We start from the raw sequence: 21,973 nt of genomic DNA on the forward strand, positions 1-21,973 counted from the left end.
CACTGAGTCCCTACTGTGTCCATAGCCCTGAGCTAGGGGCTGGATGGAGGTGTGGACTCCAAACAAGAACAGGAGCCCTGGTCGGCCGACTGGAAATCTCAGTGTACAGGGCAGAACAGGACCTCAAGGCCTTTCAGTCTGGCCACACAGCCTCCACTGGGCCTCAATCCCAGTGCTAGAGACCCACATTATTGCCTCACTGCTTTGAGTTAAGCATTGCTCTAGCTGGACTCCCCTCCCTCGAAGCACTTCTGAGGCTCAGGCAAGAGGGGCTGAGACCAGAGGATTCCAGGTGCAGACCATGACATGGCACCTGCCGTGGGCAGACAAGGCCTCAAGGATTCCTGATGAGTTCTCTGAACCCAGTGCCAAGAGGCTGGGGCTGCTTCCTGGGATGCATGTCCAAGGTGGGGCCCCAGTGACCTCCTTCTGCTGGGAGCCAGGGTGCCAGGGTGCCAGGGTCATACTGACCACCTCAGTTGTGCCATCTGGAAAATGGATGGGGACATCCCTTTCCTAGAGAGATGAGCTGCAGGCAGGAACTCAGTACCTCACCTGGCCCCTGGCCCCTGAATCTAGACAAAGGGCCCAGCAGCCAGGTCTGACAGGGGATGAGCTGAGGTCTCAGGACTCTGGCATCCATCCCTGGTCCAGCCATCCTGCCTGGCCAGGCATTTCCACCCCAGCCAAAGTCTCAGGAATTCCATTTGGTCACCCCTGATACAAGGCTGAGATGGCCTTTGAGGGTCTTTGAGCAAAGGCAAGAGGCCACCCTGCAAGTGAACATAACCAGGGGCAAGGTATGAGGCATTTCCGTTTGTATTTTTCCTCATGTTCCTCACTCTCCCACCACACCCCACCCTGGTGTAACAGATTAAATCCAGCCATCCCATGGCGCCAGGGAGGGCCAGTACAGAGTCACTCTGTGGAGTCCAAGGGACTAGCATGAGCAAAAGGACCTGGGAGCGTGTGGTTCCTGGGGCTAGCAAGCCCTCTCCACCCAGAGAGAGCCTGGTATTCCCTGCTCCGGGGTCCCCAGTGCTAACGGGGAGACCGAGACAGGAGCCTCTCAGCTCACACCTGATTTGGGGAAGCAGGAAGAACATAGGCTCCAAGACAGAAGGGCTTGGATTCAAGGCCCAAGTCTGGTACTCCTTGACTTCCTAGGGTTGCTGAAATACTGAAGATAAAATTAAAACCTAGCCAGTATTGGCATGATGTGCAGAAAGGGGCCCTCCTACTACAAGTGGGAGTACAAACTGGCTCGGGCTTTCTGGAGGACAGCTAAGCTAAAAGTGTAAAAAAGTCTGGCCACCTTTCACCCCAAAATTCCATTTCTAAAAACTGGTTTCCAGGGAATAGTCAAGGACATGCACAGTGCCCTGGCTGTATCAGAATGCAAAAAAGAAACGGGAAGTAATATGTCCACCAACAGGGGATTGGTTACACGTGCTGCCATGTGACGGGCCCAGCACTGCTGTGAAATCTGGTGCCAAAGAAGAAAATTTACTGACATGGAAATGTTCTCAATGTATTAAATGAAAAAAAAAAAAAGTAATAAAACAGTGGAGGCAGAGGGCAGCCCCCAGACCTGGCTTACCGTGGGATTTGGTGAGGCCGCACACTGAGACTGGTTGGAGACGCAGGCATGCTGCTGGGTGCACCAAAAACAGGGCCATTGTGTCGACAGGCAGCTGGTACAGCTGGAAGATAGGGAGCCCCTCAGAGACCCAGCTCCCTACCTCTCACTTCACCCCTGCCCCCAGTAATTGTGACCTAGGAAGCAGATCCCAGCACAAGGGAAGGTCTTTCTCACTATCAGAGCTGACAGGCGGGGTTGGGCACTTTGTAGGGTAGTGAGATCCCCACTCTAAGAGGTATGCAAGGAAGAAACAGGCAAGTGGGACCTTTAGGAGACTGAATTAAGTGTAATCAAAGCGCTCCTCTCTGCTCCTCCCAGACTAGGTGCTCACAGAGGCTAGGCACTTGGGTGATAAGAGTTTGTTACCGGAATAAATGAGTTGGTGAATAAACAACTGAGGGTCCTGTCTGCCTCTAGGACACTATAATTTTCTTTCAAAGGCCTCCCCAACAGCAAAGACCTCGTCCTGCCACCCGGAAGCAAGTCCCCCAACCCACTCACGCTGTGTGGGGGTACACTTGTCCAATGCGGCTGCAGTCGTAGATGGTGAAATTGGCCCCGACGATGTTCCGCCCGTTGACCCTCACAAACATCTCCACAGTCACATGGTCTGGAACGGATCAGGGAAGCCAGGGAGAGAAGGACAAGGGGGCGGGGGATCTCCACTGACTTCAGAGACTATGATATCAGGACTCCCACGCTTGGGCTCCACCATTACATCCCTTCAGGGATGGGCATCTGAGGGCCCCCAGACAGCTGCCCCCCAGCCCAATGAATGGAGAGCTTACCTTGGTGGGGCGGGAAGGGTGGGAACTGATGCTTGGGCAAGAGGTTGCAGTAGGCAATCTGGTGGCCGAAAGCGGGGCCCGGGACCCGGGCTACAGTGCGGATGTTGTTCCCATAGTCGCAGGTCATCTCCATGTCGCTGAGGCTGGGCAGGCTGCCTGAGATCTGGAGGATCATGCCCTGGAGGCAATGGACCTGCAGTTGGGGGGCTGGTCCTCCCCTCACAGCCCCACCCCCAGCCTAGCAACCCTAGGAGAACAGGTGGCCAGTTGCTACGAATCCAGGCTGCAGCCTACATGTAACCCTCCGGGCCTCAGTCTCCCCATCTGCAAAAGGAAGCTGATCTTACAGTAGCCACGGAGATCTGGCCCCTGACCTCTCTGACCCCATCCCCTAATACTCCCTCAAATCCACCAATCTTCTCACCTCAGGGCCTCTGCACTGGCAGTTCCCTCTGCTCAGATACTCAACTTGACTCACCTTTTTCATAGCTTTGCTCAAATGTCACCTGACCTGGTCTAAAATGTCAATACTCCCACTCAATCTCCACCCCTCTCTCTGTTCTGCTTTTTTTTCCCATAACACTTATCACCACCTTGAAATCTTATCTTGCTTATTCTCTCTCATCCTAGAAGCATGTCAGCCCCTCAAAGGCCTGCTTGCCCTTCACCTCCCAGTGCAGCCATCATTCGTCTGCTTTGTTCACTGCTGTACTCTCAGAGGCTAGAACTGCTCTTGGCACATAACTGTGCTCAATAACATCCTAACGAATGAATGAATGAATGAATGAACGGATAAACCTATGCATGCTCTGTCCGCTTGTCAAAATAAGGTGTGTGAAAGACTCTGTGATATGGAATAATGGGGAGGTGGTGCAGAGGAGCCCAAGGCCTCATCTGGCCCATCAGAACCATCATCTTTCCACAACAGATGAGGACACCCAGCCTCAGAGAAATCATTGGGGGCAGTGCTGGTGGGCCTGTCTGTTCCTCAGCTGCAGCTGCTTGTCAGGGCCTAGAACCATCCCTGTCCCGATGCTGCCTCCTATGGGTGGGGAGTAGGCTGCGGCAGCCCCAGGCCCTCATGGGCACAGGCAACGGGGAAGCCACTTGCTCCCATGCTACAGATTCATCTGTTTCTGAAAACGAGAAATAGCAGCCTGGTACTCAGGGGCCCTTCCCTTGTTCTGGGGCCAGGAAACGGAAAGAAGGTGAGGTGTGGGAGCCCTCTCACCTCCCATCCTGTGACTTGTCCCCGCCTTCTTGGGACTCTGGAGCCTGCCCACTTGAGTTCAGATCCCAGTTCTGCTACTTCCTAGCTGTATGACCTAAGCAAGTCAGTTTACCTCTCTGTGCCTCAGTTTCCTCATCTGTAAAGTGGAGATGTTAAGAGCATCCACTTCATAGAGTTCTGTGAGGTCTAACGGAGGTGAACATCACACACACAGCATGTTCTAGCACTTGGTAAGTGCTTAGAAAAGCTCAGTCACTCTCACTACATCACTGTTTGTCTCGAGGTCCCTGGGGCACTACAAAGAGGAGTCCTGATGTTTCAGGGCTTGGGTGCCAGATGAAGGGCGGTTCCCCACCCCAGATCCCCTGAGTTGGCTTCTGGCTTCCCAACTCACTGGGTACTCCTGGCGCACATCAATCTCAGCGGGCAGGACGGTCATTGTGGGACAGCGGCCGGGGCCCTCGCTGGCACTGGTCCAGAAATGCTGCTGGCTAGAGTTGGCGCAGTCCTGCTGCAGGGTGCACCTGTGGCGGCAGGACACACGTCAGGACCCAGGTAGGCTCCTCCCCTGCCACGGCCTCCCGGGCCCTGTCCCCGCCCTGGGCCTCACCGTGTCTCCAGGGCGCACCAGCCACAGTAGGCGTCGGCTGCGCCCACGCAGTCCCCGCAGGTGGCGTGCACGGCACACGCAGCGACTTTCACCCTGGCCATCTAGAGGCAGAGTCAGGGGCCCAGCTCAGTGGGGCTGCCGGCCCCTCCCCCAAGAAGTCAGCCTGGTAAGCGAGGGCCATGAGAGGCTGGGGAAACTGTGGCTGGACACTATGACAGGGAAACACAGGAACGAGGCTTCCCTGCAGAGGTGATGGCTGCACTGGGAGGTGAAGGGCAAGCAGGCAAAGGAGGTGAGGAAAGAGGGTGCTCTTGGAGGAGCAGCGTGTGCAAAGGCCTGGCAAGCAGGAGAGCTCAGCTCATCCTGGGACCTTGTCAGGCTGGGGCGTTGGCCTTACCTGGTGGGACGTCATCAGATAAAGGTAACCAGGATCTGCTGGGTCAAACTGCATGACGTGGTGCACAGGCTCCCCGTAGGCCACCGTCACTACCCGCCTGCTGACCACCTGCATGCTCTCATTCAGGTTGATCTGTGGGGGTGGCGGCTGTCAGGGTAATGGTGCACCAGGAGGCTGCCCATGGCAGGGGGAGGCCAAACACCGGGGAGCTGCTCCCCAGCGATAGGGGGGCCCTGATCCAGACTTGGGGCACAGCCTCCCTATCCACTCTTGGGCCCTTCCAGGACTGGTAGGAAATCACAGACCTGTCGGGGGAGTGGGTCCGGCCTCTACACTTTTGCCTCTGCCGTGCCCCCACCAGGAATTCCCTCCCTGCTCCTCGTCAGCATATACCACCCTGTGAACACACAGGGGCTTTACAGCTTACAAACATTCTCTGGGAGGCTGTTTGGCATCATGCAAGAACTTGGGTTTGAATTCTGGCTTTGACATTTATAAGCTCTACAAATGGACAAACTGTCCAAAGCACGTCCCCTCTCTGGGCCTGTTCCCTAAACTAATGGGACTAATGATGGTCCCTGCTCCACAAGACTGTGGGGAGCACTAAATAAAAAAATGCACACAAAGTGCTGATGGGGTCACACTCTCATACCTTCCCTCTCGTACCCATTTCACAGATGAGGAAACTGAGGCCCAGAGAGGCTGAGAGATTTGGCAAGAGTCATAAAGTGAAGATGCTTCAGGGTCACAATACAAGCCTCAGCTCGTCTGAGTCCAGAGTCCAAGGCTAGGGCTGGGGTTTGGGGTCCAACATCCAGGCAGGAGAACGAGGACTAGCTGGGGCCTAAAAGTTCCTCTGGCTCTAAGAGTCCCTCTTCCTGTCCTCCTGAGAACCAACAATGCCCTTCAGAGTCCCATCAAACTGCTCTTTTTTGACTGGCCTCGCACATTCCCAACATGCCATCTTGCCAAGGCCCCACCAGGCCCTGAGCTGGGACCAGCAGTCAATGATTCCCTGGGACCTCCTACTGCTCGGCCTTCCTCTGGGGGCTCCAAACCATTTAGTGGCTCCCTCCTGCTTATGTAATAAACTTGAGTTGGCATCCAAGGCCCTGATGATCTGACCCCCAACTTACTCTGCCAGCCTCATCTCCACCCACTCCCAACTCACAAATTCCATCTCTGGGCCTTTGCTCCTGTTGTGCTTCCTTCTGGAACATCTCTCCCCGTCCCCTTTCGACCCATGTGCAACTAAGGCCAAGCTCTGTCCTCCCAATGTCACCTCCAGAAAAGCTGCCCACGTGGCCTCCACACACCAAATTGAAATTACTCTCTTCTCAGGCTCCCATAGGCTCTGTCCCAACCCCTGAAACCTCAGGTGACCTTTTGGCAGATTCTGTCCCAGGCAGTTTGGCAAGTTTGATCCTAGGTTCGGTATGCTACCCACAGCTCCACTCCCACGCATCTACCACTCAATTCATTTCTACTCTTTCAAATGTTTACTGAGCACCCACTGTGCTCCAGGGCCTGAACTGGGCGTTGCACAGGGGAAGAATTGGCAGAAGATGAGATTCTGCACAGCACAGGGTGACAGGTGAAGACTGGATTGAGAAGAGACAGTGTGAGCTCTGGGCCAGCTGGACCTGAATTTAACCACGTTCTTACTGTGTGACTTGGCGTCATTTTCCCTCTCAGAGCCTGTGTCCCCATCTGTGAAATGGGGATCACAGTTCTGACTCCCTTGCAGGGGTGTGAGAATTAAATGAGATGCCTATGATGTGCCCTTCAAGACTGGGTAGACAGTGGGTGCCTCATAAGTACAGCTTCATAGGCAGGGGGTGGGGAGACTCCTTGCTTTCCATGTGCACAGGCATCGTCACAGTAGACTCTGACCACAGTCCTGGACCATTTTCCCCATGACAGATAAGGAAACTGAGGCTTATTCAGGGTGAGAAGCAATTGCCCCCGAGTTACTATAGCTGTGAGAGGCAGAGCCAGGATCTGGATCCAAGTATCTAACCCCAAAACATGAGCCCCATTGTCTAAGGACTCTCAACAGGGGCTTCAAAGGCTGAGGAGGACACTCCCCTGCCCTCCTCCCTGCTCCCATGCCTGGCATTTCCCCCATTGCTATTTGTGGGCCAGCAAGGGTCCTCAGCCGGCTGAGCTGGGCTCCGACCCCCACCCCACCCGAGGCATTGCCTGGGCAGCTGAGGGAATTGGATTATAGAATCTGAGTCAGTTAGGCCAGGGCCTGGTGCACGCTGGAATCGTGCCATGAAGCTGACTTTCCCAACAGGCAGGGAGTGAGAAATGGATGGGGTGTGTAGGGGGAGATCCAGGTCCTCACCTAGAGGCCCAACACAGGCCCCACCAAGCCTGTCCTGCCCCATAATGGGAACCAGATTCCTCTCATCTTTCCCAGATACAGGAATCTCAGGCAGGTATTATTACCTCTGGAAACCAGTCGCCTTGGTGTAGGGGGGTGTTCAGAGGGTGGCAAGTGGGGAGGAGGAGGAGATAAGATGAAAGCCCCTATTTGCCAGGCTGCGGCCTTCCCCATCAAAGCCCCACAACTGTCTCAAGAGGCAGGGCACACAGCCCTTCACAGATGGCGAAACTGAGGCCCGGAAAGAGAAAGTGTGTTGCCCAAGATCAAATAGCCTGCAAGTGGCTGAGCCAAGACTTGAACTCAGATCCGTGTGCCTCAAAGCCCCAGTCCCAGAGACCCTGAGAGAAGGGCCAGCCCTCAGCAACTGGTTGCCTCCTCCTCCGGGGCACTTATTGTTACGAGCGAGAGGGGCAGAAACAGATGTGAAAATGCTTTGTAAATTGTAAAGTGCCAGGCAAAGAGGAGACAATAAAGGCTAATATCGGACCTGGCCTGGGTTGGAGCCCCTCCCTCCCCTCCAACTGGCCTCTCACCCCCCATTCACCCTTCAGGCTCCCACCATAGCCCTACCTTGAGCAGCCGCCCACTAACTGTGCCCAGGAAGACCACCGTGTAGTTGCTGACACTGGCTACGGCCACAGAGGAGAGGCCCGGGGCTCGGAACACAGGCGTGGCCTTCAGGGGCTGCAGGATTGATAGTGGGTGCTGTAGGTGGGCAGCCCCACAGTCCAACTGCTCCGGCTGCAGCTGGAAGAGAAAAAGCACATCAGACCTCTGCTCTGGAACCTTCTTCAGCTCCCTGGCTGCACTGTATGTATCTAAGGCCTCAGAATCAGAGCTTTAAAGTTTTGCTCCTGCTTTATAGGCCCAGCTTTGGGTTGAGACCCAAACATAAACAGGGTCACGTCCCTGACCCCAGACTGACCTTGGCTTTAGTCACAGAGTTGTCCCAAGATGACGTTTCAGGTATGGAGAAACCATACAAGAGGAGTTTTGGTGGGGGTAAAAAGGGCTAGTGAGGGGACAAGGTCAGGTATGTGGGGGGCTAGGGAAGTCAGGACAAGGTGAGGCCTACACACTCTCATACTGTTGGAGCAGCCCCTCCAGGCTGGTCACAGCCAGGCAGAGCAAACTACACCGGACCACCTGAAGCCATCCTCTGCCTCAACTTATCTGCTGATACCCACGGGGCATCTCTCCTGCCTTGGCTATGTCTCCACCATGCAACCATGGGGTTCCATCCTCCCAGGACCCCTGATCTGACCCCAGCACCACCACCCCCAAGTTCCTAGCAGCTCACCAGACTTCAGGTTGAGGCCCCCTGCAAACTGAGGCTTTTCTCAAGCATACATCCTATCATTTACCCACATGAGAGATGGGCAAAGCAAGGCCAGTTGTGTCCAAATGCGTAGGCCTACCCTCCACGCCAGCCTAGTGCCACCTCAGGTGGCAAATCAGCTCTACCCCATGGGAGCAGGACAACTGCGGCTGGTGACCACAGTCCCTGGGCATTCCCTGGACTTGCTCCCACCTTTCCCACCTCTCTCTAGGTATTGTTGGTCAAGGTTCCTTCTGCAATTTGCACAAAAATACAAAACAGACCTCCAGGAAGCATGTTTGAGACGATAATTGGGCAAATTCACAAGAAGGCAAACACAGGGATAGTTTAGAAGAGTGGACAAGGGACACAACCTCATGTCTGACAAGACTGAGCATGGAAATTATGGTACATCATCCAAGAGAGCCATTGCCACCCCTCAGTGTGACCACAATGTGACCACATTATGACAGAAACACATCTGGCTTAGAAAAGTTACAGGACATTGTGGGGCCATTTTGGTAAAACAAGTGCATAAACAAAGAAAAAGTCATGATAGTAAACATCATAATAGGCCACATTTACTGGGAATGGACAATGGACCAGGCCTGGGCATCGACTCCTTGAATCCTGGCAGCCCTCTGAGGTTACATGTCATTGATGGGGGGACTGAGGTTCAGAGGGGAGACGACCTGCTTGACATCACCAGCTGCAATGCCATGCCTCTAGGGCTGAATCTGGTAGCAGACTTGAGCTCATAACTCGGCCCCCAGATGCCAGGATACAGGCAATGGAGGCTCTGAGCAGAGACTCAGAAGGTCACCAGAAAGTAGCATCAGAACTGGCTTTAGGGTGCCGCTTTGGAGAACATTTTTTTCCTTATCTGTGTTTTTTTGCAAGCCCAAGCCATTGACTATGTGCACATGTGGGTTCTGCACAAAAGCACAGTTAGTTTTCAAAAGAAAACAATAAATACCAGGTCCTTCTGTCCCTGGGCGAATAAGCATACTTGGATGGGTTTCTGGGCAGGGGCTGTTTCCTAGCACATCCCTGGGGGTCAAGCCCTGAGCCCAGAGATAGGGTGCGGCTGGGGGTGCCCTGCACCAGAAGCCATGAGTGGGTGGTCTTCCACAGGATGGCTGGGGGTGACCTGTGCAAGTCACTCCATCTCTCTGAGACTCATGAGGTTTACTCAACTATAAAATGGGAACATCCACAGCACCTCCCTCAGAGTGGCTGGGATGAGATAATTCAGTGTCAAGGGCTTGCACAGGGTGTGGCCCATGGTCAATGCTCCAGAAGTGTTAGCTGATACTGTTGCTATTTCAGATATGCTTGTCACTACAATTATTACTATAAAGTGGAATTTTGGACAAATCGTGCCAACCTCGAAAGCTTGAGAACCTCACTGCCTGGGACCACCTTAAGGTGGCCAGCCTTTCACCTAGGAGGCTCTCTAAGCCCCCTCTCAACATTTCCCCCTGAACATAGCTGCCAAGTAAGCCCTTTGAAATGCAAAGCAGGTCTTCCCAGTTTAGAACTCTCTGATGGTGACACTCAGAATAAATCATGAATCCTAAATCCTCCCATCAGGCCCCTGAGACCATCAAGCCCATCCTACAACTTCCTGGCCCTCACTCCCCCACTCTAGCCACACCAGGCGAATTTGTTTCTCAAACATTCCAAGCGGGGTCCTGCTTCAGGGACTTTGCCCTTGCTGTTCCCTCTGCCTGGAGGGCCATTCCCCAGACTGTAATATACAGTTGACCCTCAAACAACACAGGAGTTAGGGGCACTGACCCCCATGCAATTGAAAATCTGTGTTTAACTTCTGACTCCCCACTAAGTCCCTCGGTATCCAAAGGGGCTTGGTTCCAGGATCCCCTGCGGATACCAAAATCCGCAGATGCTCAAGTCCATTATATATAAAATGGCATAGAACAAGGCATATGGCCCTCCACATCCTTGGACTCCTAACCACAGATGGAAAATACTGTTTTCGATCCAAGATTGGTTCAAACTATGGATGCGAAACCCAGGGTTATGGAGGGCCGACTATATATTTATTTTAAAAAATCGTGTATTTATTTTTAAAAACCTGCATACAAGTGTACTTGTGTGGTTCAACCCTGTGTTGTTGAAGGGTCAGCTGTAATTGGCTCCCTCATATCTTTCAGTTTCAGATCTGCCCCACCTGACTTCATCCTGCGTACACCTGAGTTGGGGGCGGCCAGGAAAGGGGATGCTGAACCATCTCCCCAGCTGCCTTGCCCAGGCCCAGGCTCAGGCCCATACTGCAGCTGCAGGGAGGAGGTGAGGTGGGCTCCGTCTGCACTCAGGCCTGAGTCCTGCCATGAGGGATGCCTTTCCTAAGGGTTATATAATTTTTCTTCATTGAATATGGATTATTTGTGTCATTAAACCATAAGTTGTTTTAAAATTAAAATTGTAAACCTTGCCTGGGGGACATGACTTTCCTCCCTGAGCTCTGGGAAGTGTGGGAAGGAAGGAAGGGAGACCTGGGAGGCCCCGATGACACCTTTGAGTTTTTCAGCCCTGGGCCCTGGGATGGGGGGCCCCAGCCAGCCAGGGTGGGGGAGTCCTGGGAAAAGCCAGATGGGCACCCAGCTCTGGGTGATTTGTGAACCAGGGAAGCAGAGAGGATGAGGGAAGAGCATGCTGGGAACCCGGCTCTTGCCTGCCTGGCCTGACGTTCACAAGCCATTAATTCCGCACCAAAGGAATTTTCTAAAACGTCTTTCCTCCAACTTTTTTTTTCTTATCCTAAAAATAAAATTTAAAAAAAAATTATTTTAAAGGAGAAGTAACCCATTGGCTGCTCCAAATGATCTGTGCTGAGGGGGAAGCTGACTCCCCAACCGCCAGGGGAAATCACAAGGCTTCGAACTGGCTGAAAAATGGAAGCCGGGCTGGCGGGAAATGCCTCCCCTGTTGGGGGAGGGGGTTGCAGGCCCAGGGGACAGGGACAGCGGCTTGGGGACAAAGCAAGGCAGGCCTCCTGTCTAGAGAGTGGCCTCAGCCGAACTCGGTCTCCTGGGGAACTCAGCTCCACAGGCCCAAAATACAACCCTGACTGAATGACACTGCCTGAAGTTCCTCCATTAGCACCGGCTTGTCTTCAAGTCTCACTCAGCATAGGTGTTTCAGAAACACAAATCCCCCTGGGAGCAGGGGAAGGGCTGGACTACCACGGCAGCCCCCTGCAGCCCACAAGGGCCACCTTTCCAAGCACAAAACTAGGTAGCTCCTCCCTGACTTAAACTTCTCTCTGGCTCCCAGCTGTCCTCAGGATCAAGCCTGGCATTCAAGGCTTATGATCTGGCTCCTGCCAACTGGTCAGGCCTCAAGTCTCACTTCTTTCCTCTGCCCCACCCTCAATTCCAACCACATCAATCTCTGCAGTTCCTCAATTGTGGCCACACTTCCCGCCTGGGCTCCTGAAACTTCTGAAACTTCATAAGGTTTCCTCTGTAGTCAGTGCCCTTCCCACACCTCTGAGCCACTCATATGTCCTCTGGCCCTTCAGCCCCCTCGTCTTAACCCATGATATTCCTCCCTTTGCCAGGCAGCAAGTTTCTGGCCAGCCTTCAAGGCGTGGCTCAAAAACTCTCCCCTCCTCTGAGGGCACCATGCTGTTGGTCACCACCTTCATGTATTATGGTAGCATATGCAAGAGCTTTTCCAGGGCAAACGCTATGCTCTGGGATGAGTGTTTACCAAAGGAATAAAACTAATTTTGACTATAGTGTGAACAACTATGTTCGCTTGCTCCCTTTCCAAGCAGAGATTGACAGCAACACTGCCATGCTGGGTGCTGGAAAACTAAGGGGAAGTATGGGTTAACTGTATGCCTACTCTGGGTGTGGCAACACAGGAGAGGCAGGTGTTTAGGCCCAGACAACACCTGTCTGCTGGTCTTGGTTTCTCTAAGAACTTCGGTTTATCTCTCTCTAAAATGAAATGAGCAAATGCCTCTGGTCTGAACTCTTTTCTGAGAGCAGGATGCCCCCTGCCCCCTCCAGCTGGCTGCCTCCTGGGGCCAAAGCTCAGCTCTGCCCACTCTCCCATTAAAACCCTGACATATTGATTTCTCTACCAACCGTAATTGTGTTGACTTTCTCTCCTCAGGAAGCCAGTTGGAGCAAGAGCTTCAAGAGCCCAGCTTCTCAAGCCTCCCACATCCTGCCCACAGACCCCACCAAACCTCAGTCCCACCTCAAGTGGCACTCCAAAGAGGATGAGGCATTGATGGTGGGCACCGTGACAGGTTGCAAAACCCAGTGGTTCTGTCCCAGGTAGAGATTAAGATGGCTATTGGGGCTTTGTGCACCTTCCTGCCTCAAGTCTTTCATTGTTATTGAACTGTGATCCTGGGCAAATGAGGTTTCGCTGCCAGGAGTGGAAAGCACACTTCTGAGTATTAAGTAGCCAACAGCAAGAGGCCTGATGCTCACCACTCCCAGGCTGGGGGACAGGTGGGCCCCCTCCAACTCACCCTCCATGGCAGCCAAAGGGAGATTTAAAACTGTGAAGCACTAAATGCAAAGGCAGATCCTGGAAAAGTAAAAGGACATTCATCAAGTAAAGTCTGGAGTTGAGAATAAAGTGCCTATGTTGGTTTCTTAGTTTAGACAAATGTCCCATGGTAATGGAAGACTTAAGCCATGGGGAAAACTGAGGAAAGGGTATGCAGGAACTATCCTTGTAACTTTCTTATAAATCTAAAATTATTCCAAAATAAAAATTTTAATGTTTATTTAAAGACGCACAAAGAAGATCGTATTCCTTCCACAGCTCAATAGCCTTCGATGGATCCCCAGTGCCCTTTACATAAACCCAAATTTTGCTCTTGGGCCCTCAAGACCCTGCTCTATCTGGCCTGCCCCTCTGTGGCTTCCTTCAACCCCTGGTCCAGGCCAAATCCTGCTCCCACAGCCTGGACAGCCGAGGAGGGGCAAGGAGATGCTCCAGAGACAGGACCAGAAAAGAGGGAGCAAACAGGGACTACTACTAGGCAGGGTACAATGTAATAGGGATCTGATAGGCACAGTCTGCAGGAGGCTTTAAAAGCCAGGCCTGGATTGTTGCTTTCTGCAAAGTCCAATTGAGAAATTCCTTCCCCACACTTAAGAAGCTCTGAGGTTAAAGGAGGAACTGTTCTCAAATCACCCAAGGACACATGGTCAAGTCAGGATTTGAAGCCACATCTGTGAAAACCAAACTCCCCCCACTCTCCGCCCCCCACTTTAGCCTGTGCAGTCTCTTGGAATACCACAGCTACTGGGATCTGGGTCTGCGGAGTTGACACCTCCACTGAGGGTAAACTGAGATATGCAAAGAACCATGGGCCTGCTGTATGCCAGCCCTGGAAGGGGTCAGGATGGACTTGATTCTGGTGGGCCTCTGGCCAACATCCCCCATGACAAGGAGGAAGCTGCCTGCTACTGAGAGGAAATACCAGCACCTCCCTGTGGGTGATCAAGATGCTTGCTTCCTGGAGGGGCCGGGGAATGAGAAATTCCTCCAGGGCCAAGAAACAACAGGCAGGAGGCCTGAGCTGGAGAAGAAAAGCGGCACCTTGAAAAAACCAAGGCACGGAGAGGGACAGAGGATTCCTCAGAACATACAGCACAATAATTCCCTACCTGGCCCCAGGCTGCCTGAATCAGGTAGAATGAACTGGCAGATGGCAATGGACACACAAGCTCAGGTAGACCATTCTGGAACTTCAGAGAGGCCTGCCTCGGTTTCCCCAACCCTCTCTCTGGAGGAGGTGGGTCACCCAGATCCAGAGCACTGAGGTCATCCAGGCCAGCTGGGCACCATCTGGAAGGCCCGTGTGAACCAGCCGGTCAGGCTGTCCCAAGCACGAGATGTCTGCCCACCCACAACTAACACTCCAGGCCCCGCTGCCAAGCTGGACGCAGGCTGGAGGGACAGCCCCAGGCTGAGGGCAGAGGACTGGCTGGATTGAAGATCTGATGTGTGCAGGCACCGAGCAGAGTTACCTCACAGCCACACTCTTGCTGTGTCCTCATTTTACAGACAGAAGCTGAGGCTCCTGATGTGCCAAACCTCCTGGCTCTTCATTCAAGATGGGGTGCCCCATACTCTTTGAGCTTTGATCTATTTATCTGTAAAGTGGGGACAGTAACAGCAACTCCTATAACAAATGTTTCCAATTAGCTCTGCAGGCCACTGGGCGGAAGCTCAGGGATGCCAGAGGATGGAGAAAACCTCAGGACAAGCCACTCTACAGCTTCCCAAAGGCAAGCATCTGAGGCAGGATCAGCAGTGCCATCCTCCCCCAGGACAGGATGTTGGGAGCTAGGCCGGGGCCTGCTCTGCTCAGGGCCTGCCTGGGAACCACGGCCACAGTGGCTGACTCAAGCAGCCATTGTTTTGTTAGCTGGACGCAGCCCCCCCACAGACACCCAGCTCCCCCTTCTTGAAGCTGTTTCTCATTCTGACCCAGCTTGGCCCCATTTCCACACACCACCACCACTCCCCCCTCCCTGGTCCCAGAGGAGCACAATGTGGGATGGGCAGCCAGCAACTCTTCCCGGGCCCCAGTGAAAAGTCACTCCCTCCTACCAGCTCTCAAGTGGGGGAGGGGGCCGGGGTGGCAGAGTGTTGCAGCTCTGGCCCCTCCCTACCCAGAACAGTTTCTGTCCCAGCTTTTTCTCTGAAGGGGATGAAGGCCAGGAGAAGTTGAGAGCCTCAGCTCCTTCTCCTAGGAGCTAAGGGACCCTTGAGACTGGAACTCACATCCTCCTCCCCATCTCCTGGGGGTGCTGGCCTCAGTCCCAGAGTCATACAACTGCTTGTGGGTGCAGCTGAGGGGACAGGGCTGGCCTGGAACCCCAACAAACATCTCTGGGCCAGGTCTCATGTGCTGGGGACATGGAGATGACATACGGGTCCCTCTAGTTGCCCATGTCCCAGTTGAGAGACCACTCCCAAGTTGGGAAGTGACAGCTTTATAATAATTACAGTACTATTGACAATACAATAATTAGCAGCTACTGTTTATTTTAAGCAGAGATCTCTGCCTGTATAACCTCATTTAACCACTGCCACACTCTAACGAGTTGATGCTACTTTCCAGCAAATGTAACTGGGGCATAGAGAGGTGAAGTGACTTGCCCAGTGTCGCACAGCCATTATGTCCAGATGGGAGCCTCAAACCTAAGCAGGCTGGCTCCAGAGTCCTCACCCTTCACCACAGCCTCTCATCCACTGTTCTGTCGGGCATTGCCAACAGCTGCTAGGAATGTGGCCACTTGAAGCTGGAAAGGCCCTGGGCTGCAAGCTGGGAAACTGAGGCCCATCAAGGAGATGGGCGCTTCTAGAGGGCTCAGTGACCTCCGACATAGATGGTGGACACACTCTGAGAGGTATGGGGGCAGGGGTGGACACCAATCCCCGTTTAGCTCCTTTCCCGAGCCTGGCCTCCACTTCAAGGCCTCTGCCCACTGCCCACTGCCCCCCCATTATCTACCATCAGAGCAGAAAGTGCTACATGATTAACGCCCCACTGGGGCCTCTCTGGGCCTCGTAATGGAGCTTAGAGCTTCCTCCCTCCTCCGGCACGTGATTTATCGAGTTTCAGGGTAAAGGACAGTGGACTGGGAGGGGCAAGTCGCACTGGCCAGGAGGTGGGCAGATCCTGGTGGCATCGAGTATCAGCGGCAAAGTGGGCGGTCCAGGGCCCGTGCTGGCGTCCTGCAGGGTTCGGCCCTGGCCCAAACAGAGGCTTTGGAAGGAAGAAAACGGTTACACTCTGGGGGGAGCCAGGATCCAAATCCATGTGGCTGGTGCCAGGAGACTTTCCAGGCCTGTCCCCATGTGGGGACCTGGTTTCCATGGTAATCCCTACACCATTGTCAGAGCTGGAGAGGCCCTGGAGAGTCACCTGGTCCAGCCGCTGTGGGGGCTCCAGGAGGAGTCTCTTGCTTCTGCCAGCACCTGGCAGGACTCATGTGGGGCTAGCAGCCACAAGTCCCTTCTAGAACCAGATTAACTGTGTCTCATTCCTCCCCCAAAACCTTGCTGGCTCTCCACAGCCCACAGGACAGCATCCAAATCCTTGGCCTGCACCCCAGACCCCACATGTTCTCAGCTCCATCTCTGCCTGCTACCCAAACCATGTTCTACCACATCTCCGGGCCTCTGCCCTGCTGTGTCCTCTGCCTGGAATGCCTTCCCCAGCCACATCTGTCAAAATCCTGCTCCAATGTCCCTCTCTTCCAGGAAGCCTTCCCTGACTCCTTCTGATGAGGCTGGTCAGCATGCAGCTCTGGCTAGCATGTCTTTTGTCATGAACTCTTCCCTGTCTAGGGGGCTCCTGGAGGGTAGGGACAGGGTCTGATTCATCCCTTTTGGGAGGCTGCCATGTAACAAAGCTGAGCCCCCTCCCATACTGCCACACTTTAGAGCACCCTCCACCAGGAGCATAGACAGGTAGATGTTGCCCAGGAGGTTCTGGGCTCTGGTGGGCAAAGGTGGAGACAGCTGCAGTCTTGGGGAACGGGAGCCCCACACGTGGGGGGCCTGACTGCAGCCTGGGACCATGCTGGGCACCGGGACTGGGAAGCTCTCACTCCTCCCCATAGCAGCCCCAGAAGGGGTGGAACTCACTTGATCTCAGTTTCTTCACCTTTAAAATGGACCCATATATCCCTTCCCACTGTGACCTAAGGGCGCCTTTAGCTCACACCTCTTTGGTCAGTGTTTTCAGAGAAATCGGGAGGTAAAGGTGTTGAACACAGGCTCTGCAGTCATATACCTGCTCTACTTTTTACCCATTGTATGACCTCAGGCAAGTTACTTAGCCTGCTGGGACTCTGTTTCCTCTTTCTAAAGACTGGGGATGACACACATCTCATTCTGCTTCTGGGAGTATGAAAAGAGATACTATGTATAAGTACTTTGCAAAGTGTCCAACAAAGAATAAATCCCTACGAAAGAACAATAGCAATAATAATGCTGCTGATGAGAGCAATTCTGGTGACAGAGTGAGGCGTTCCTTGCCACCCCATGGCCCAATTCAGAATGGGAAACTAAGGCCCAGAAAATGGAAGGGACCTCTCATCCCCAGGGGCTCAAGCCCTCATGCTCTTTCCATAGACACTATGTCTGTTCTCCCTGCAGGAACCACAAGACGAGATCAGCCTGTTTCCTTAATCTCCATGACCACCAGCAACCGTGGGCAGGCAAATCAAACTCTTGCAGAGGAGGGTGTTTCCGCAGGGGCTGACACCAACTCACACATGGCCTCCACGTTCTTCTCAATGCTGAGTCCGCTTTACAGATGGGGAAATGGAGGCCCAGAGAAGGTCAGTGGCTTGCCCAAGGCCACAGCAAGGAAGGTACAGAGCCAAGATTTGAATCCAGAGAGTTAGCACCAGCACTCACCCACCACTCTGGGCCTTCCTAGGTGTAGCAAGTCTTAACTGTGGTCACGGCCATGGCTGTGACAGATCCTCCATCCACCTTTGTAGCAAACACCAGACAGTCAGGTGCTGCCCTAGAGGGGAGGAGGAAGCATGCCTAGCCCCAGTCCCCAGCATGGTCTACACTCAGCAGGGCTGGGGTCAGTGTTGAAAGGGATGTCAAGTCATCATTCAAACTGACCACATCGCCTGACCAAAGGGCCAGGGGCCTCACTCCTTCCAGAGTCCAGACCATCCTGCTTTCAGAGATGAATGCAATCAGGTGCTCCCCTGCCTTTCCAAATTCCACAGGAGCCCCATCAGCCCCAGCCCCTAACTTATGGCCTGGCCTCTACAGATGCCTCAGCTGTCTGCACCCCACTCTGGATCTGAGTCACTCTGGCATCAGCTCCCAGCTCCATCCAAGGCCTACCTGGAGGTGCTATCACAGGAGGATATTTTATACAAAGGGCTCCACCCAAATCTCCACGGGAGGGAGGGGAGATAACTGCAGAACGCCCAGCAGAGAGCTCACAGCTAACATCAGCCACAAACCAGAGCTGATTCTGGAGCCAGACGGCCAGTCTGCAGATCCCCACTCCTGCTAACCAGCTGTGTGATCCTGTGCCTCAGTTTCCATGTGTAAACTGGGGATAACAGCACTTCCTGCCTCAAGATGGGGTGGGGTGGGGGCTCTGAAATAAAAGGCATTGGTGTTTGTGAAAGGCCAGCACAGCGTCCCTGCTCAGAACTGGGAGCTCATTCAGAGAACCAAGAGGGGACCTACCCTCCACACACCCCTCAGGCTCACCTGAAGCTCAGCATCTGCCCCATCAACAGCAGAGACAGCAGGCCCACTCTTCCCATTTCAGCCTATGCCCTCCTGTCTGTGAACTTGCCGGGGCTCCCCTGAAAGCACTGGACACACCCTTACCTCACCTCTCTGTCTTTCCCACCTTTGTTCATCTTCAGGGCCTGGTTTGATCCTCTAAAGCATCTTCCCTCCTCTGAGCACTCCCTGCCCCGATGGCTGTTCCACACACTGAACACTTTTCTCAGATGTATTTTTTCCCTCCTGGTACTAATACCTCTACCTGCCATTTCCTGGGCACTGTATGTGAAATTTTAATCTGCCCACATCCTCAGAGGAAGACACTGGTCCGTTTTACAGTGAGAAAGCATGAGGCCAAGAGAAGATAAACAATTCTCCCTAGGACACACAGCATATGGGCAGAATAGGACTCGTCATCAGCTTTATCCTCACACCTGGGGGTCCAGACAGATGACATTCCCAGGGTGGGAAGGGATGTTAGCAGTCTCCTGGCCCAAGCCCTGTTTCGCTAGGTTACCAGGTCACCCAGCCAACCCCATGGGAACCCCCTCTTCTAAGTATCCCCAAGTTTCTCTGCTTTTACCCTCAGTTACAGGGAGCTCATTCCCAGCCCCCAGCCCAATTCCAAATGTAAAGCCCATCTTGGAAGCTCTGTCTCCCTCCACCTCCACCCAGCATTTCAGCCCCTAAATTGGTTCAGAAAACGCCTTCTTAACTATGAGCACCCACCCACTGCATGACAATTTAAAACAGCCTGAGGGTTTTTTTTCCCTACCTTTACTATAAAAAGACACCTTGAAAATGCAGCATTGACATTCCCTTGTCGGTCTTCTTTTTAATTTAAAAACACAAACATTACGGTCATTCAAAAGTGGAGTTAGGGGGATATTAGGGAAGGAAGTAAGACTCAGCCTGCCTTTGCCTTGCTGGGTAACCCTGTGCCTCAGTTTCCCCGCTCAATAGCTGTGGCAACTTCCCAATTCACTTGCACCTCAAACACGAGGTGAGGAAAGGGATCTATGTTACACACAGTGGAGACTAATTTCCTCACTCACTTTCTCTCTCAAAATAGTCCAATACCCTCAAATACTCCGAAAGTCATCAGGGACAAAGTTGGGACCGTCGAGGGCTGGGAGAAATAGAGGTTTCCTGACTCCTGCTCATCTGACCTCACACCTCATCAACTCTTCCTTTCTCTGCCAGATTCCCAGATGGAAGATAGCAGTGGAGGATGAGGCTTCATTGTCTTAAAGGTGGAGAACAGGGACAAGGCCTGCCAGGTAAGAAGCTGGGATGTCCTAGACCACCCCAACAGAGGCTCTGGAGCTGTGGGATTGAGACCCTAAAAGCAACCTCAGGTGGCTGGGTTTACAGAGGCCTGGCCAAGCCACCTCACCTGGAGGTCGGATGTCCCTGGAGAACAGATAGAAGGACAGGGTGTTGTCCTCTAACCTGATGGCACCAAATTCCATCCTGATGCCGGGCCAGACTGGGCAGCTTCCTTCCCCTCCATCTTGTCTGAATCTGGAGCTACAACCAGGCAGCCGAATGTGTCCTGAGCCCACTGCTTCCCTCCATGCCCCCAGATGGACCCTTCACATCCTGAGAACGAGGTCTGGCCTGCACCTCCACTGCTGTGCCCAGCACCCACAACAGGGCCTGGCATATAGTAAGTGCTCAAGAAATACTTTCAAATGAATGAGTGAATTTCCTGCCTAGGATATGGCACTAGCCTCCCAACTACTCTCCATGCCTCTCATCTTTCCTTCTTACCAGCCACCTAGGAACCTTCTAAAATAATTACATTAACAACAATCATAGTAATTGCAAATACGTATGCTGGGCACCCTACCAAGAGCTTCACATGTATTATCTCACTGAATCCTCACGACAGTCCTGTGAGGTAGGTACTTTTGTTACTGTTCTCATTCTACAGAGGAGGACACAGCGGTGCTCAATCAGATCATATCACTCCTTCGGCTAAAACCCTTCATGTCTCCGCATTTCCCCAAGATATAGTCCCAATTCTGAAATATGACCAACCTGCAACCTACGAGCCCCACCCACCTCCCCCAGCCCTTCTCTCATGCTTTCCCCACTCCTCCGGCCATACTGGCCATGTTTCAGTTGCTCTAGCCAGCCTTGCTATGTCCTACCTCCAGGCCTTTCCATCAACTGTTACCTCTGCCTGGATCCTTTCTTCTTCTGCGGGCCTCATCTGGCTAACTCCTGCTCATCCATCCACCTCCACTTTGATATCACTCTGCCAGAAAGCCTTGATGCCCATCTCTGGCTCCCTCTGGCCAGGTTCTCCCAATATGGCATACATCTCCCTGGGCTGTAAGACCCTGCGTGGTCCATGAGAGCAGAAACCACGTGAGTCACCATTGCCACCCAATGCACAGCACCATGCTGGGCACACAGTAGGGGCTTAGGAAATGTTTATTGAGGCTTCTATCTGGGCTACAGGTGGGAGATGGTGGAGTCTTCACTGCCGCAGAACAAGCCAAAATAGGTCACTGTTTGCTGTTCAAGACCAAGCCCATATCTGTGATAATACCATCCCCTGAAGTAATAACAGCAGCATGCTACCAGGTACTTACTATGTGCCAAGTACAAATTGCTTTACGTTAATTAGTTAATTCAATCCTTGAAACAATTCTTTGAGATTTGTTTTTTATTGTTCCCATTTTGCAGATGAGGAAATTGAGGCTCAGAGAGGTTAAGTCCCTTGCAAGATCACACAGCTGGGAAGTGACAGAGTAGGGTTTGAACTGGGGGTGCAAAGTCCTAATTCTTAGCCTGTAACTGGGGAGCTGGCAACAGCCTGGATGGAGCAAGAATAATGACCATCCGCCCTTCCCACCCTCAGCTGTGCTGGAGGCCCAAACCCTGGGGCCTTGGACACAGCTGGGAGAGCCTGCTCAGTGGCACTGGCCTGTGCCCATGGCCAGCTATGGAAAAGAGGAGAGGACTGGGGAGGTCACAGGGAGAGTGGCTGAGGAGGGCTGAGAATCTGCCCAGCCTTAGGGTCAGGAGGAGGCCCTTGGCCACTCCGTCCTGGGGCTGTGTCCCTGGAGAGGCCCTGTCCCACTAAGGACAAGGAAACCCCAGCCCCCTTCAGCTGAGTGAGTCACTGCACCAGGCCAGGCTGGGAATAAGGGACCGTGGGAACCAGGAGGGTTCCTGCCAGAGCAGGAGGAGGAGACTATGGAGGCCCAAGGCGACAGACTCACACCGAGGATATGGATGGACACACAAAGCCTGGAAAGGCTGAGGAAGGCCCTGGCTCTGACAGCGTCTTCCCT

The 21,973-nt window shown here is 53.3% G+C and overlaps 1 protein-coding gene across 1 annotated transcript in view; it reads right to left on the minus strand.

Annotated features, from left to right (window-relative positions):
• PLXND1 (plexin D1) overlaps positions 1-21,973 on the minus strand; it is a 48,875-nt gene that overhangs the window by 24,567 nt on the left and 2,335 nt on the right. Inside the window, exons 2-8 of the mRNA XM_006917681.3 lie at positions 7,631-7,807; positions 4,669-4,800; positions 4,272-4,372; positions 4,056-4,185; positions 2,431-2,608; positions 2,144-2,252; positions 1,601-1,703 (exon numbers count right to left, since the gene is read on the minus strand). Coding sequence (XP_006917743.2) covers positions 1,601-1,703; positions 2,144-2,252; positions 2,431-2,608; positions 4,056-4,185; positions 4,272-4,372; positions 4,669-4,800; positions 7,631-7,807 — 930 coding nt within the window. The remainder of the gene's footprint in view (positions 1-1,600; positions 1,704-2,143; positions 2,253-2,430; positions 2,609-4,055; positions 4,186-4,271; positions 4,373-4,668; positions 4,801-7,630; positions 7,808-21,973) is intronic.

The sequence above is a fragment of the Pteropus alecto genome, unplaced genomic scaffold, assembly GCF_000325575.1.
Source record: "Pteropus alecto unplaced genomic scaffold, ASM32557v1 scaffold75, whole genome shotgun sequence".
In the NCBI taxonomy this organism is placed as follows: Eukaryota; Metazoa; Chordata; class Mammalia; order Chiroptera; family Pteropodidae; genus Pteropus; species Pteropus alecto.